This window comes from Haemaphysalis longicornis, unplaced genomic scaffold (assembly GCF_048455015.1).
Source record: "Haemaphysalis longicornis isolate Haplotype H1 unplaced genomic scaffold, Haemaphysalis longicornis Haplotype H1 scaffold_10, whole genome shotgun sequence".
Lineage (NCBI taxonomy): Eukaryota > Metazoa > Arthropoda > Arachnida > Ixodida > Ixodidae > Haemaphysalis > Haemaphysalis longicornis.
The window spans coordinates 155134958-155153238 of record NW_027526204.1 but is presented as its reverse complement, the minus strand read 5'-3'; the positions used below and the strand labels follow the sequence as shown (position 1 = coordinate 155153238).

Below are 18281 nucleotides of genomic sequence, written 5' to 3'. Positions count from 1 at the left end.
TACCGTTCAAATTATCTTGAAACTTTTTCTCGGGAAGTAAAGGCTGAACATCATTTTCTCACCCCCCCCCCCCTCCCCAAAAAAAAAAAAAAAAAAACGACCAACGATGCCTTGTTTGCTGAGAAATAAATATTTTAGGTTAGCATTTCTCTCTTCAGTTTATTTTTCCGCGGCGTTCATCAGGAGTGGGCCACATATCCGGAGAGTAGTACGTGGGACCATGGAGGAAAGAAAAACAGAGTGGGACTGATGGTGTTCCCTCAAAACATTCACTCATTTCCTCATACAGCGGTTGGAGATATCTGGACATACGGCGCATGCGTGAAACCGGGCTTCCAGTGTGTCAACACGATTACTTAAAAATCGCGAAAAGCAGCAGTTCTAGTTCGCATAAACCAATCAGATCGTTCGTAGATGGGTTTACGTAGTGCGCGAAAAATCGTCGCAGCAGCATTCATCTTGTGTGCTTCACTTTAGTCCTTGTTCATTGCTGCTCTGTAGTACAGTGGCTGTAGTATTGAAGATAGGTTGCCAACTCTCCCAATCTGCAATTTTACTCGATTGTTGCGATCTTCCTAACTGCCTGTGGCTTTTACTTTTGTCGCAACGGCTGGAAGCTAGTCAGAAACGCGATTGCTTTTTGACGCCTGCTCCAGCCTGCTTTCCAAGGAGGTGCTGCCACCTGGGAGTAGGTGTCCACAATACATACGCAACTCCTAGGCACTTGTCGGCTAGCTGTCTCGTTTTCAAGCCAATTGCACCAGCTATATAGTTATCTCCGAGCTGGCATGCCCATGCCAGCTGATGAAGCCGGTCACAGTACTGTTGCCAAAACCTGCGAAGAGAGAGAGAGCTAAACGTTTTATTTAATAGCGCCCTCGATAAACATGCACCGGGGTTGCCCCCAAAACCAGCGCGGTGCACAGTGCCCCACGATGGTGCGCACCGGCTCAAGGCGTTGATCAAGGACAAACAGTGGTTCTACCGAAGCGCCATCTCTTAAGCCAAGAAAGCAACTCATAAAAACGTTCACACGTAGCAATACAGCAGCATAACATGACACAGCGCTACTAGAAAGTGATATTTATTGAAGACCAATGATTATGTGTACAAACAATCCATCGTCACACATGCGCGACAACGTTCTTCCACTGCTTCCACTACCTACAAGCTGCTTCTCATCTTCGTTCTGAGAGCCATAACGCGAGTGCCTGTTATGTTCCGCCCTTCCGCTACAGCAAAGCATGCAAGTCTTCATGGTCTAGGCACTCCAGTAATTGTTCGTGTAATTCATTCGAACTAAACAAATGCAAAGCTCCAACTGGCTGGCCATGCAATCAGCCTTCTTGCAGTACACGTAGTTCACATCCTCATTTACAATTTCCAACCGTTTATTCGCGCCTGTTATGAGCCAGTCGCATCATTGCCCGATGAATCCAAAAGCAATCCACCCTTGTCAGCAACAATCTACAGCCCGTTCCGCCTTCACACAAGTGCGCCGATGCTGCAGTTCACTGTACCAACTGTACTGATGCTCCGTCGCTGCAGCAGACGGCGGAGGAAGCCGCTTCGCCGGCGTCGTCCGCGATGCATCTCAGGATTGCACCCTGGCACACCGTCGACTCTCATGGTGCGCGATGGGGCAACCGAAAATTGCCCCGCGACGGTGCGCCCCGGTTTATCGAGGACAGATGGTGCGCACCGGTGCGGTTTATCGAGGATGCTATAAGCAAAGATATCTATGTATCGCTGATGGTGTATGGAACATCAAAAGTTCACTGCAGAAAAGCTAACTTTCTCTCAGGATGATGATGATCGGGCGTGAAGTGAAAGAAAAAAATTGGCCGCATATACCTACTCACTCCGTCACAAATATCGACAAAAGACAGTGGTCGCCTGGCGGCCCTACAGAGTAAATGCCTCCCTTCTCTTTCCCGCTCACCTCTCATGCTGTTCCTCTCCCGTCTCGCTTTTCCCAGGATAAACACGCTAGCGGTTTCCTCAAGTCAATTTAAATTTAGTGTTCCACTGCTCCACACCGAATGCCTCGATGCCACTGCTGCTGTACAGCAGAGACATGCGTGAATCGAGGCACCCTACTCCACGTGCATTCCAAGCATAACGTGAAAACTATCTGGTGGAACCTTTCATTACTGTTGCCGCTAGGGAAACCACAGGTGACCGCGTGCTTTTCTATTTTTTTTTTTTACGTATTTTTTATTAAGTCAACCATCCGTGTATTTTTAATTAAAAGAAACACTGCGAATATCACTTGTGCATTGATGTCGCCCCAAATATGCGTAATATTTTGTTTTAGGCGTCATGGAACTACCTGAAGTCATCGCACCAACACCGGAGCAGTGGGAGGTCCTGCTGACAAGCGATGTCCTGGAAAACCAGTGTGGCCTGGTTTTCCAGGGCCATTCGAGCTGCAGCTGGCCATGGCATCCTGGACTAGGGACTCCATCCACCATGGATGAGCAACAACCATCCTGCACTCCTTTCTGCCCATTCAATGGGAGCAATAAACGTTTTTTCCTCCTCCTCCTCCTGGCTCAACAATGTTGACAAGTATGAACATTGCCACCGGACTTAGTCGTTTGGATTCGGCTGAGGATATACGAACATATATTCTGCAGCATGTTTCACTTTGGCCGGGCGGCTAAATCGAGGGAGAGGCAGACAGACAGACCAAAATTTTCGTGTTCAGGTAGCCCAATAAGAAAGTCTATCATCTTTAAAATACGCTTCCTGCAGTCGGAATCGAACCTGGGTCCCTCGTGTTATGAAGCTGACGTCTATCAGATTGGACCATTCTGGCAAGGTAGAAGGAGTTTGTATTTGTAGAAGGGTGCATAGACATGCAAGATCAGACAGAAAAATCATTAACCGCTTCCGTCTAACGATGATGATGGTTGAACGCAACGCTTTAAATTCTTTGTGCGAAATCAAATGGCGAAGGGTGAAAGTCAAAGCCACTGCGATCAAAAGTCCACACTGCATGTGAGTCAAAGTCAGAGCTCGACGAGTCAAAGTCCAAACCGTCTGCAAGTCATAGTGCAAGCTCAGGCAACAACCAAGGAATCCCTCACGAGAAAGCTTCGCGTTCAACCATTGTTGTCGTTAGACAGAGGGGTAGATGATTTTTTAAATTGACAAAAAGCCATGGGAACAGCCCACTCCTCTGTTCAGCATTTAGGCCAGTGGTGCCTTCCTTCTCGGATGGAGATGATTACATGAGTATGAAAAGAAAAACTGAGCAGTGCACTGCACTGGCGACACATCCCTCTATCCGGCCCTCTGTTTCTTGTGGCCAATCCCGCAGAGCGGGTGTGAGCCGTTTTTGGCCACACAGGCAACCATGCTGGTGCAGGGCCTACTGCCGCTGCTGCTGCTGCTGCTTGGGGTGGAGGGCACGCAGAGCAGGTACGATGATGCCAGGATAGCCAATGAGCTGGGCCGCCTGCTGAAGCTGCCTCCGCGATACGCAGACTTCCAGCTGGAGTACCCACTGCTCTCCAGGAATGGGGTCACCCTTGAGGTGAGCCCCCTTTGAACCCACTATCCGTTCCCAGAAGCAAACCACAGTTCGCGGGTGGCGACACTTAGCGTGCCTTTCGTGCGACGGTGGCTGCGCCAGCCATGTTCACCAAAGAGGCGCAAACGGGCCCCTCAACAGGCCCACCAGCACCGATAGTCCCACCTGCTGCAAGGACTGCCAACAAGTGCACAAAATGCGTTGACCAAAGTAACTGCCAAGGAGCCAGAAATACGATGACCGTTGCACAAGTGTTGCTCTCATCTGCAGTTCTATAGTACTACATGTTCTACGCACTGTGCAGCCCTGCTCATAGCACAGTAACTTGAAAAGAAAAGAAGAATTGAGGTGTGGTGGAGGACCTCTCAGTTGACGCTGGAAGATTCTCCTTTGCTAGCAATGGTGGTGGCAATGACAACGCCACAGCAAGTGGGTAAGAATAGCTCGAGACACTGCATTTTAGGACAAAGTGACATTCGCAGTCAGTTTTATGTTTGCCAGCGGAACGAAATAAGATAGGTGAGAACATGGGGTTGTCATTGTCCAGAGTGGAAACGAGCCACTAAAGTTGACCTCAGCCATCCCCTGAAAGCTTTTTAAGCGTTGCTTCTTGCTGCACTTTTCGGTGGCAGATCTGTTGAATTGAAGCCAATTCTGCAGGTTACGTGTTCAGCTGAGCGAGAAGTTCCCCTCGCTTGCATACGTAAAACCCAGATTTCAAATTACAGTGAAGCCTCCTTACAATGAAGTCACTTTATTAGAAATATCTCCTTTATCCAAGTGTCGCCCAGTCCTGACCCAAATATGTGCATTTTACACCGAATTATTCAAAACGTGTCGACAGCAGAGGCATTTTTTTTTACTTGCACTGGCTGTTACACACGGGAAGGCGTCCCCGCACCGAGCTCTGCCGCCTTTGTCATGCGAGTGGTAGCTTTGTGGTGAGCGGCCAGCAAAGGTTGTTACCTTGGCGAAGACGACAAGAAGCCGAAGGCAAACTTAACTGATGTACTGCATGGCGAGAGACGAGTCAAAGCAATACAGGAGCAATACCCTTCCAGGCGAGGTTGAATGACAGGACTCGAGCAGAGTGACCATGGATTCGCTGCTGCAAAACAAATGAATTCTGTGCTCAGAGGCACCACATATGTATGCCCGAAGCGCTAATGGTCAAGCAGTTCTCCTATTGCTTTTGCACATGGCCCGCAAACAGTACAGACACACACAACACTCTTTCCGAGTCCGTGAGGGGCCGGCGGCAGCAGCGCTCGTTGAGTCAGAGAGGGGGAGAGGAGGCCTCGGCTGCGGCATCTGCGCCGCCAGAGCAAGTTCCAACCTGATCCGTTGGCTGTCGCTGCAATGGCTCGAGTCCGCCCACGCGGAAGGCGCATGTAGTGGTAGGCTCTGCCACAAAACACGGGAGCACTGAATGAAGCTTGCAGTATGCGTGAACAGAATAAGAGGAATAAGTAGTAAGAGGAATGTGGAAAGGAGTAATGGTTCCGGGTCTCACGTTTGCGAATGCTGTACTCTGCTTAAAATCAGACGTTCTATCAGGCCTTGAAGTAAACCAGAGAACGGTAGGACGTTTGGCCTTAGGCGCGCATGGAAAAACAACTAACGAAGCAGTTCAGGGAGATATGGGCTGGGCGTCGTTTGAAGTTAGAGAAGCTCAGAGTAAAATATGCTTTGAGATGAGGTTGAGGGCAATGGATCAACGAAGGTGGGCAACTAAGGTTTTTAGGTACCTGTACTTGAAAAGCGTGGACACGCAGTGGTTAAGAAAGACTAGAAGGCTAACGATGAAATACGGAAAGAACAGTGGGGAATCCAAAACAGCCAAGGTAACCAAAAAAGAGGCAAGGCAGATTGAAACGAATAAATGGAGGGAAAAAATGGAAGCTAAAACGTCGTTAGAGATGTACAGGGCTGAGAAGATGAACATCAGAAAGGAAAATTTCTACGATAATTCCCAGGGCAGTGCTTTGCTTTTTGAGGCTAGAGCAGGTTGCCTGCGAACTAAGAGTTTTGTGGGGAAGTATTCACAAAATGATGGGGTATGCGTGGTCTGCGGAAAAGAAACAGAAACTATGCGGCACATCGTGTTAGAATGTGAGGGTATCCATCCAAATCTACATGAAGGGAATATTGGGCTTTCAGAAGCCCTAGGATTTAAGGGTATCACAGAGGAAGTTACCTTCAAGGCTGTCGAGGGGACGAAAAGAAGATTAGAATGCTGGTGGACGAAAAGCAGAGAGGGGAATATTGCCTAGGACAGTTACCACCTGTAACAGGAAAAAAAAAAAGTATTTTGTGCCTAATAAGCTTTTTGTGCCTGCCCTAAGCAGCGCTAGTATTAAACCAAAAGTGTAAAACGTATGTATATTAGTCCTTTTTGGTAAGATGACATGTCATCACCCCGATACAAAGGGGAAACCAATAAAAATCATCATCATCATCATCAGAATAGCGGCGCGCTAAATCGTAACATGGCTCCACTGGTGCAAGCAGCGCAGCTCCAGTGGCACTCTGCACTGGTCTGCACGACACAGCACTCTACACCAGTTGAGGTAAAGGAAGCCCCACTAGCTTGCTTTGCATAGAGTGAACTAGCAAGTTGTGGATACATACTACCTACTCACATCGTTCGGAGCGGGCGAGTGGCCATCTTGTCACCACAAAGTGCCTGTGGCTTTCTTTATTCACCACACCTGCTAACCATAACCAGGCCAGGAGATGCTACGACTAGTAGGTGACTAATCATTGACAGTAGGTGACAGAATCATTGGTGAAGAGGTAGAAGGCAGCTTAGAATTATTCGCGATGGCTGACTCGAGCTATGGATGCTGAAACAGGTTCTTTGTGGCCCTAATCTGGAAAGGCCCATAGACAAACAGCCTCACTAACTTAAGGCCTCTGTCGTCGCAATGCAAGTTGAGTGCATGGGTGGCAACCTCAGGTTGTGCCTGGAAGGAAGCCACTCCTTGTGCCTGGCAGAAACACCTGACCGAACCAGCTCAGTGCCTTGATTTGTTCGCCCGCAAAGCTGCATTTGCGGAATAACACATCACACTTGTTAGGGCTGATTCAGCTGCACTTCTCAGCTTTCAGGAAGCAGCTGCTCATATCGAATTACCGCTTATACCGAGTATTTCTGCAGTCCCATTCACTTTGTTATAAAGAGAGGGTTTACTGTACCATCATTTTTTGTGTAGAGCAACATTTTCCTTGAAGGGACCATCAATTCCCGCATATGCAGTTCGACAGAAGTAGCCGTGCGCAGCACAGTGATTGCGTGCCGACCAGCTCAATGTGGGGCCATGCATGCAGCTGCCTGCTACTCTGCCTCGGCTGATTTCCTCCCTGTGTCTCCTACACAAGGACCCATCAATGAGCAGGGGCAAAAGGAAAGCATGGGAGAGGGCCCTCTCTTCTCTCCCCCGAAGGGGTGGTGCCCTTGCGGGACACGCAGGGCGTGACGTACAGCCTGGACGACTTCTCGCTGCCCTGGCGGCTGGTGCGCCACTACGCGCAGATGCAGCTCAGCACGTACCAGATGGCGGCCGGCAACCCGGTCATGCGCGCTGCCATCGCACGCCACAACGCCGAGCGCATGACCAGCTTCCTGAGCCGCGTCGAACTGGCGGGCACGGCACAGTTTGCCTACAGCAACGTCCACGTCGTCCAGGTGTGTATGCCTCCACCACACCCATGCCTTTCCCCTGGGGCCTGTCCCGGGCTAGTGAGCCCCAAGAGTGACACACACTAGAGGTCCCCAGGTGGTCAGGGTCCATCCGGAGCACTCCACCAAATGTGCCTCATGGCCCAAGTGCATACATTTTAAAGCAAAGCTTTCTAGCTCTACGTGCGGGACAACAAACGCCCAACGTGGCAGAGGCGGCGGCGGGGGTGGGAGGCGGAGGATTTCCCTCACGGAGCACACTAGAGATTGTGCAGAGTATTTACCCAGCGTTCCCCGCTTTGTCTGCTTTAGCGACGGTTCCTTTGGGCCTGTTTTCATGCAACTTCACGTCCACTGCGCGGCTTAACTTGTTCGACAGCACCTCCAGGGTAACCCGCACCCGACGGAATTAAGTGGTCGTACGGCAAACATACGTTACGGATTGGTTTGCCGAGCAGGAAAACAAAATGTACAAACCACGTACAGACATCTAGCCACTAGATAAATGCTACTTGTGCACTGCTTGCAACGAATGGGACTTCGTTTTCTAAATTAATTTTTGGCGAATACCGATTCCGTTGTGTTTTAAGAGGTATTACAAAAGGCGAAAGTAGCAACTGGTTCTGATAAATAGGGATTATAAAAGTTTCCTCAGCTTTCTCGCAACTCTCAAACTTACTAAACTAACTAGTTTAAATCAGTACATGTAAATGGGAATCACAAGCTCACATGATGAATTGTTTTGGTGTCTGCGCTTGCATCGCGCAGTGGTGTAGCCCTAAGCCAGCACATCAGGATGGCTAGGTTCCGCTGTCTCAGCCTTCGAAAGACGCTCCTCTCCGTTTTCTTTCTCCCAACTCACGGCCGGGCTACAGCAGCGGCGCCCGCCGCTCTAGCCCAAACGTGGCCGACACTGCTGCTGCGTTCGGGACGCAGGGTCTAGGTAATGGCAGGCAGAATCTCTGGCTTCACTCTTTGTAGAGCCATGTGTGTGAATTCCATGCGCCATGTGTGTGAAGTGATTTGATTGATTTGATTGATTGTGGGGTTTAACGCGCCGACGCAACGCAGGCGATGAGGCGCGCCGTAGTGGAGGGCTCCGGATTAATTTTGACCACCTGGGGATCTTTATCGTGCGCCGAAATCTCGTACACACGGGCGTTTTTGCTTTTCGCCTCCATCAGAAAAGCGGCCGCCGCGGCCGGGAATCGAACCCGCGACCTCGTGCTCAGCAGCGCAACGCCTTAGCCACTGAGCCACCGCGGCGGGTGTGTGTGAAGTGATGTTGCATGGGCAGTTGTTGTGGGTGTCGTTTAAAGCTTTGCTTTCCAACCACCTTCCTTGCATGGATTGGAGCCAATTTTTTTTTTTTAGTGTCAAGAAAGGGTTAACGCGAGCTTTGAGGCACGCCACAAAAATGCCAGCTGCTGTGGAGCATTGTAGTGGAGGCATCCTGGCCCACAGAACATGGCACCCCGCATTTCGCGACACTGGAACGCGATACGAAACTGGAGGAAGAGGAATAAGCATCTCTAAGGAGCAGTCGACCTAGGGGAAGAGTCCTCATTCCAGGACCCCTTGGGCACTTTTCAGCAGCTAAAGGTGGTCGTCAGGATCCCAGCCGGTTAGTGCTCTCTCCCAGTGCTCAGGGGAGGAGAAATGCAGGGTGCATAAGTTGGGGCTCCTATCACAGCAGCACCTCACAGTATGGTAGACGGTGCCCGGAGCCTCGCAGAAGCGGCATTACAAGGAGTAGAGGGTGGGGGCCAGGATGCGGGCATTAGTGTGATGGAGAAAGGTGTTAGCTTGGATGCCTCGCAGGTGGAGTTCTTGTTCTTTCGAGAGATTTTTGCGTGGAGGGGGACACACTGTTCGCTCCAACTGGCTCTTGCCTCAAGCTTAACATCTTGGCCACCCTAGGAGGTGTGCTGGATGAATGTTCTATTTTTGAACAGTGCTGAGTTCCTTTGCCAAAATGTGCCACTACTGAACTTGGGGTTTTGTTTCGCATACAGCACTATTATGTATTCCTCCAGTAAAGTAGCACCTGCACTGTGCCATGTTTGAAGTGAACACTACTTGCAAGTTTCTCAACACATAAAACCCTACATGTATGCCATGAACAGCTGTATGTTAGGAGAAAAGGTCTTACTGTTTCGTTTCCACTCACACGCAAGTTTATAATTAATGCCGACGCATTTAACATAACATTGCGTTAAACATTTGCTTATCATCGCAGCTTCCATTAGCACATTACATTTTCTTTTGCACTAAAATAAAATAAGCTAGGCAGGGAATTTCATTCCCTTGAAATGAAATCAGAGTTGTCATGTGGCTGCCAGGTCAGTTTAGGCACACCCCAGTACTGTCCCGACATCGAACTCTGCAAAACCTGCTTCATGTGCACAGGCAGCTTTGATCACATGCACCCAACAGAGTTCAGTCCAACTGGCCTGCCGGGTCACTCCTGCCCTGCTGGGTACTGGCAAACACTGCGTGGTCAGATCAGGCGGCCACCAGACCAACACCACCTCTCGAAGTCGGACCCATTCGCAGGTGACCGCACACGCGTTCCAGGTCAGGACGGGCACCCCGGCAGAAGCGACCAATGCACGGTTTTTTGTTTGCGCATTCACAATTTATTAACAGCAAAGCTGTTCAGCAAATCACAATTTTTCGTGTCCACAGTTAAAAATACCAAGAAATTGCCGAGCACGCCCACGAGCGCAGGCCTCGCGGCGACTGCCCGGCAGTTAACAAAACCAAAAAGATGCCAAGCGCTCGTGTGCGCGTGCCTCGCAGAAATTGCCCCGTGTCCACGGCGCACATTTGTCAAGCCAAGCATACCCACTTAAGGAGACTTGCCAAGACTGGCCAAAAAAAAAAGAGAGAGGAAAGAAAGAAAAGGAACCCTCCAGTGTTCATCATAATTGTGGCAAAACGCGCTTGGGACAAGAAAGACACATCATAGCGTAGGCCCCTCCAAGGTGATGTCCAACGATTATCAATTCAAGGGTAAAAGAAGAAGACAATGGAAACAGCGCTCGTCCAGTGTCTGTGCAAGTGTCTCTTTTTTCCACAAAACTGACTCCTCGCCATCCTCGCCGATCTTTGTGAGTGTGTAACCATCTACCCACTCACCTGGATTATCATAGCGCCCTGTTCAACGCCCGGCAAGCCCTACTATCCGAGGCTTAATGCCTCCGTTCGGCGGCATGTCGCACCCCCGTCGTTGCTTCGCCTGCCGCTGCTGCCTTACTCGAATCAACGGGTGCTGCCAGCATCTCAAGAAGCGTCGACCGCTCCTCCTGCACCACCTAGCCACCCTTCCACGTCAGTCGCCGTGAGCATCCGGAGCCAACCCTCAAGCCCCCAGGACATAAATATGCAAGACACCGCAGCAGATACCGCTCAAGTCAACCGTGGGACCCCAGCCATTAGGGAACCTCAAGACCAAGATCCCCGCTGCACATCCACAACGTGGAAGCGCAGCTTCGCCGCACAACGCCCGATCAACCAAACAGACCGAGTCAGTAGACCACGCTTCGTGCTCGTACTATGGCCGCTCTCAAAATTTAGTATCAACAACATCCCTAAACACGCCCTCGCTCACCTAATCGGCAACACTGCCCCCCCGTCATATCTAGCTGAGCTCGCCTCCCACAGATATGATACCATCGGAAACTGCCTCCACATCACCACTTACGATGAAACACACATGCGGCGACTGCTCACAGTGACACAAATACAATTTCCACATGCCGGAGCAACCTTCACGCTACTCGTCGAGATCAGACCTCCTCCTCTCTACCGCCCCAACTCTTCACGTGGAGTCATCGATGTAGAACCTGGTGATTCCAACGATGAAATCAAAAAGTGGCTTCGTTCCGAACAAGCACAGATCCTCAACTGCCACCATCTAGGCCGCACTAATAAGGCCGTTATTACTTTCGACTCACCTACTCCTCCAAAAGTGATCAAATACTACATGGCCATAGTAAAAGTGTCCCCTTACCAACCCCGCCGTATGGCATGTTACAACTGCCACCATATAGGCCACCTGTCCAGATATTGCCCTTCCCAAACCGTCTGCCGCTCCTGAGGCAAAACTCATCCCGATGAAGATGACTATCGACCATCCATATACTGCGTCGTTTGTGATGAGTTTGGGCACATCCCACATGTCCTGGCCGCATCCCCACAACAAGCTCGAACTCTCCCAACAAGGACAAAGCTCAAGGCATCTCGTGGGCTGACCGTTTCAAACAAAATATTCCTGAAAATGATCCCGAAACTTCTTCCAAAACAACGGACAAAAGTTCCCAATTCACCGAAATCCTAAACCAGTTAAATGCTCTCCGTGCTGAAAATCTGAAACTCAAAGCAGAAATTGCAGACCTCAAGCGAGCCCAGTCAACTAAAACAAACACATCGTTTACGTCTCAAGCAAACCGATCTGGTGCCCCAGCCCCAGTTACAAGAAAACCACTAATTCCCAACCGAAAAATGATCCCCACCTGACTCAAACGACTTGAACCGAAATGCATCAGGACCGCCTTGCCCGCTTGGAGGATGGCCGTCGTGTGCACGAGTATTTCAATGCGACAGCTCCAGCAAACCTGAGACCTCCTCCATCAAGCCATCACCAACGTCCGGCCTTCGGAACCCATACCTGAACCCCCTCGCAAAGTCCCACCATGACTTCTAACCCTCCCACCATTCCCCAATGGAACTGCAGAAGCTTTTCGACCGCCAAGACAATAATCGCAGCCAAAGTAAAATACATCAAACCAATCGCCCTCCTACTTCAAGAAACCCTCACCACCCCTCAGCTGCCAGGATGCGTCTTCATCAATCCTTCTGTTCTACGCAACTCCTAAGTTCCTGGCCGTGCAGCTATCCCGCTTGACTCCTCCGTCCCAGCTACTTAGTTGCCTTTGCCACTTCCTACCTGCCCCCTCCACGAAGTGGTCACAATCATCGCCCATCCTCCCAGCGTCAAGAAGCTCATCCTCGTCTTCGCCTACTACCGACCCAGATATCAAACACGCTCAGATGGCTCCAACATATCAGAAATGAATACCCTTCCACCCCCATTCTCATCGGAGGCGATTTTAACGCCCCCCACACTACCTGGGGCTATCCCACCAACTCCAAAATAGGGCGAAATACCTCCTCGACTCTACCAAAGTGGCCAACGTTCATCTTATCAATGATACCACCTATTTTACTCGGATCACCCTCCATCCCAATCATACCGATACCACCCCTGACTTAACATGGGCTTCCCCGGGCCTTGTGAAGACCTGGGCCTCCTACTCCACTACTTGGGGTAGTGATCTTCCTATACTCATAACTCTTCGAGGAAAACGCATACGAAAGAGTCAGACTACTCGCTTTCATTTGAACTGGGCCACTTTCTGAGAGAAGCTTCTACAATACAATCCCCCATCCTCACTGGAGGAAATGACTGGCATCATTTGGAACTCGCACTTTGCCTCAGCAGAGACCATAACTTGCGATGAAACTTCCCCTCCTTTTGACAACCACTTGGCCAACTTATGGAAGCGCATGGAGTACCTCGTGCAACTCTATCATACTGCCAGCAGAAGACATTCCCTTCTATGTGAGTGAGTGAAACTTTATTGAACACTCATGTTAAAGCACACGAGGAGGCAACCTGTTAAGGCGCCAATACAGGCCGATGGTTAGTCTTCGGTAGAGGGGTCCATGGACATCCGAGGAGCGACACGATCCAGGTCCCGGTCACTCCCGGTGGTCCCCTGGGCGCTGCTCCTGGTGGGCTCCTCCTGGCGTTGACTTGACGGCCGTTGTAGCTCCAGTGCTGCGATGATAGTGTTGACCGCCTGGAGCTGTGTGTCTAGGTTAGCGCTGCACTTGGCGTCTTCTATTTCCTGAGGAAGCGTTGTTCCCGTTGCTGCGTTGTTGCATTGCCACAAGATGTGAGCCAGTGTAGCTCTCTGGTCTTTACATAGGCGGCAGATGTCCGTTTCGTACACCTCGGGACATACGTATCGGGCAAGGGCTGGTGTAAGGGCAGAGTGTGTTTGTAGTTGTCGGTAGAGGACTGCTTCCGCTCGAGTTAGGCCCGGGTGTGGAGGAGGCATGGTCCGTCTGCTGAGTCGGTACCAGGTGACAATCTCGCTGTAGGTATTCATGGGTTCCTTGCTCGCGTTGTACGACTCAGAAGTATCAGTGTCGACTTCTGCTGCAGTGCGGTTGGTAAGATCTCGCGCTGCAGCATGGGCAGTCTCGTTATGGTTGGTGTTCCCCTTCCCAGAGATGTGGGGTCCCATGTGGGCGGGAAACCACTTGAGGTAGATGGCGAGGTTGCGTTCCCGTATTTGAGAGAGAATATGGGCAGCAGTCGCGCACACATTTCCTCTGGCATAGTTCGTTATCGCTGACTTGGAGTCGCTGAGGATTGTCGTCGTCGTGGGAATTGTGATGGCCAGGGCGATAGCCATCTCTTCTGCTTGCGTTGCACTTGGAGCCTGGATGGATGCTGCGATCTTGACGTTGCCTGTCGTTGCCGCGATCACCGTGGCTCCCTTCTATGTCGCATACATGACCAGTACAGAACATCACGGCTTACCAAAAACAACTGGTGGCCGACAACTGGGCTGCACTATGCAACGACTTCGGCAGACTCCCTGGACTCAGTTCTTTGTGGAAACTTCATCGCAGCCCTGGTGACAAAAAACGCAGCCGCACACTAATAGTGGCAACTCTAATGCTCACCAGAAAGAACTACTCCCAAACTGAAGAAACCCTCCTTCACAGCTTCTTTCCTCGCGCTTCACTTACTCCTCCTCAACCACTACCAAATATTACTATACACGACCCAGTGCCCGAAATTGAAAGCCCATTCTCGTTTGCTCAACTCACTACAGTGCTCCGTCAAGGAAGGCCCCAATCCGCACCTGGCCACGATGGAATTCAATGTATTCACCTACGCAATCTACCTGAACCAGCCCAGCTACACCTCCTCGAACAGCTCAATCACTCGTGGGAAACCGGACTCGTTCCCAACCACCTGAAACTGTCACTCATATTTCCAATACCCAAACCAAACAAGAAGCAACAAACGCCCGACAACTTCTCGCATCTCCGACCGATATCCCTTACTCCCGTTATCTGCAAACTAATAGAACGGCTCATCCATAACCGAATCGCCCACTATCTTGAATTCGTAAGGCCCTATTTTCACCCCTTACAAACAGGTTTTCGCCCTAACCTCAGCACCGCTGACAGGCTCTGGCTCCTCAGACGGGTGATTAACCGGAAATACTCCCACAGCCCCCCCCCCCTCCCCGACTACCTTCCCGCACTAGACTTGCAGAAAGCCTTCGACTGCGTTAGCCAACAAGCAATCCTTGAAGAACTTGCTGAGGCATTTCCCAGCCAGAAAGCTCAAACCTGGATCCGAAACTTCCTTGAAGCTCGATTCAATTACACGGAACCTACCCCGGCTGGTCTCCCAGAGTTTTTTACCTTGACAGGGGTGTACCACAAGTCTCCATACTTGGCCCAACTCTTTTCAACTTAGCCATGACCAGAATAGCAAGACGGATCACCACTGAGTCCACAACCCGGCTTTACCATCTACGCCAACGATATTACTATACTGACCGAATCAGCCCAATACCCAAATAAAGACGCCATGATTACCGACCTCCAGTGCGCAGTGACGAGACTCGAAAAGGTCCTCCCCGACCTTGGCCTGTCCCTCGCACCTCACAAAACAGAATTCCTCGCCGTCTTCGGCCGTCAACACCCCCCCCCCCCCCCCCCCCGATTACGTGCCACCTCAAGTCAGTGTCGCCTCTATTTCTGTGTCAGCCAGACTGGAACCGATTAAACTCCTCGGAGACTACATTGGAACCAGGAACAGCCCCACAATATGGCTTAATCACCTTAAGCAGAAATGGAACTTCGTGCAGCACACCCTCCGACGGCTCTCAAACAAACATGGGGGAGCCAAACAAAAGGCTACCACCACCCTCGCCAGAGCAGTAGCGGTGGGCATTCTTTCGTACGGAGGGACACATTATGACCTCAACTGCACCCAACGACGCACGTTACAAGTTCTTCACAATTCCACCCTATGCACCATCACTGGTCTCCCAAGTACTATTACAAAAATTGCAAACCTCCAACAAGCAGCGACCCTCCCACCAATAAATTGCATCATTCAGGAACAAACGGATCAATACAATTTTAAATGACAACTCACCCACCAAGGCGTGCCTCCCACTGCGTGGGATCAACAAAGCAATACTCCCCAATCTAATTTTCCAGCCCCAATACTCCACTGGCAGCGACACCACTTCACTCAAACTGTCACCTTGCAATCCGTCGCATGCAGGAAGCCCAAGCTTCAACAGCAACGCTGCCGACGCCTTGCCTCAACAAAACGACCGGGTGAAATTGATGTCTACACTGATGCTAGCCACATAAACCCACACGTCGGCACAGCATGGATCAGCCCGGACAATTTATCCATCATGGGAGCCCAATATCACCGTATTCCCAATATTACTTCAACGGACACGGAGCTCATCGCTATCCACGATTCTCTCGACTACTTAATTCATGTACGATTACCACCTCCTCATTCCCCCCAACCTTTGCATCCTAATAGACTCATATGAAGCTCTCCAAGAACTTCGTCACTCCAGGTCCACCCACCCATCTGTCCACCACATTATTCACCAAATCACTGCGCTCCAAACATCAGGCTACCAAGTCCGAATCGACTGGACCCCCAGTCACGAACCAGCCGCTCCTGGGAACCAAGCAGCTCGCGTGGCTGCACAGGAGGCCCTTCTCACAATAGCCTCCGATGGACCCCCAGCGCCACCCTTCTCGGACCACCCCTGGCCCAACTGCCCTGGCAATGACCCCACTCTTGCTCCCGCAATCAGGCTCCGTAGATTCAGGCAACTGAACAACGCCTGAAGGCACTCACCCCTTCAGGCCACCTCACCTCCTTCCCCACCCTGACCCGAACACAAGGAATCTTCCTGAACAAGTTCCTTACCAACTGTATGGCACCAGAGACCATTCAACAATGGTATTATCCCCAGCACGCCCCACTGATGTCCCTACTGCCACCACTCCATCGCAGCTGATCTCCACCACCTCATCTGGCACTGCCCCGAGTTTTCTCGCTTTCATACATTCACTCCCCGTCACCACGACACCTCAACTTACATCGACCCAACATCCCTCTCACGCGACACACTCTTCGAAATACCGTAATCATTTATGCCACAAAAAGCGGCCTAGTACGGGCAATTTAGCAGTGGTCTGCACGACTTCTGAAGAGATCCCTTGAAGACGGCATCATAAGGACTGTGCTCTGCCCTCCCCATTCCCTTCCTTCCCCCCACCTGGCCTTTGGCCTTCCTTTCTAATAAAGCTTACAACAACTATCAATTCACACACTTATAGCAACAATGATGGAGTAAAGGTGGCTGCAGCAGCAGCGAAGAAGCAAATTGGCTGCTATCGTGGACTTAAACCTTTTTGATGGTCGTAAAGGTAGCGTACAGCTTCGCTACCTTCAAGTCTTGTGCGTTAGTGTGAGCTTACTTCTATTTTTCTGCAATACTTACAAGTTACATTTCTGCAATATTACTGGGCGTTCATTAATGCATTTCACTCAATGAAGGGAGCTTCCCGCACAGTGCGCACTGTGTTCAGCAATAGTAGCTGGGGTAACAGCAGCTGGGCAACAGGAGCTTTGGGCTGGTGGGACAGGCACGCCTGTGCATTTCACAGAGGGCCACCCTTCAAAGCCTGCAACTCAGAGCAACGTCCAGTGGCTTAGACGTCCCCCTGTAGACGCCACTTGTGACTTGCCACACGAGGTGTGGGCTGCTTCGCTACTGTCCCTTCCCCGGGCCTTCTCGGTTGTGCACACGACAAACGGCCCAAAGTGGCCTGTCCGAGTTGAGAACCGGTGGACGACGACAGCCATGACTGGTTTTCCCAGTTACCTTCACGGCCCCTCTCGGCTGCCGGTACAACCCAGCGTGCTGAATCAGGCCTGCGTGGAGCAGCACCGAGGTGGCCTCTTGCATGGCGGCATCTTTGCAAGGACTCCAGGTACCCGATACTCAGCTGTGAAAAATCGGTCCAGTGGTAGTTGAAGGTGGTGCGATGGGCGCAGAAGAGCAAATCTGTCCTGCACTAGGCCTGCGGCACAGGCCATCAGGCGGATGCGCGACTTGCACACCAGGAGTGCCTTTCCGCCCCCGGCAGCACTTCGCCATAACGTCGCCACAAGAGCCCGTCTGGGATGGGGCTCCTTGCACCTGCGAGTATCCCAGGAAGCGCAGACTCCTCTGAGCTGCTCCAGATATGAGCCCTGCACCTTACCAGGTCGCATCTTCCAATGGTGCTATCTACTGGTTTGCCTTGTAACACTCCTAGTGTTGCGCTAACTGCTAGTACGGCTTCCCTGTTGGGCCTCAGTGGCTTAGGAGAAGAGTGATAGGTTTTCACGCAAAACTCCTGGGTTCAAGACCCACAGCTTCCCCCCTTTTTGTTTCTCCCAAAGACCAGAAATTCTTTTACTGCTGCCTGTCCTCTTGGGTAACTTGCAGACGTCCTTTTCGAAGATGCTTTTAGGTGCGTCCAGCTGTGCGGTTCCCCTGGTGCAGGCGTCCGGCCTGGTGTCGGAGGTGAATGCGTACGTGGTGCTCTCCCTGGTGGCTGCGCTGGTGCTCCTGTTCACCGTCTACTGCACCTACATCATGGCCAGGCCCCTGTGCCGACTGCTCACGGCCCCCCCGCCAGCAGGCAGCCCCCCCGAGCACGCGCACCCCCTGCTCACGCCCCAGAGGGGGCGCCACAAGTGAACCAATAAAGGCAGCCCCCTAGGGCCCCAGCCACCACTCTCAGCTCGCACGACACAGCGACAGGATCGCCTAGGCTCGCTTGCAGCCCTGGGGCAATGCTACGCAGGCGCGAGTGAGACCGGCCCAAATGCCTGGTGCTGGCAGTCAAGCCCTGAAGCTCCAACTAACCTTG

The 18281-nt window shown here is 51.3% G+C and overlaps 1 protein-coding gene across 1 annotated transcript; it reads left to right on the top strand.

The window, feature by feature from the left end:
• Positions 1-1956: 1956 nt before the first annotated feature.
• On the top strand, positions 1957-18214 carry LOC144159701 (uncharacterized). Its single transcript, XM_077691367.1, has 3 exons — positions 1957-3541; positions 7011-7226; positions 17912-18214. The coding sequence occupies exons 1-3, from the start codon at positions 3362-3364 to the stop codon at positions 18107-18109; spliced, it is 594 nt and encodes a 197-aa protein (XP_077547493.1). The 5' UTR covers positions 1957-3361; the 3' UTR covers positions 18110-18214.
• Positions 18215-18281: the final 67 nt, after the last annotated feature.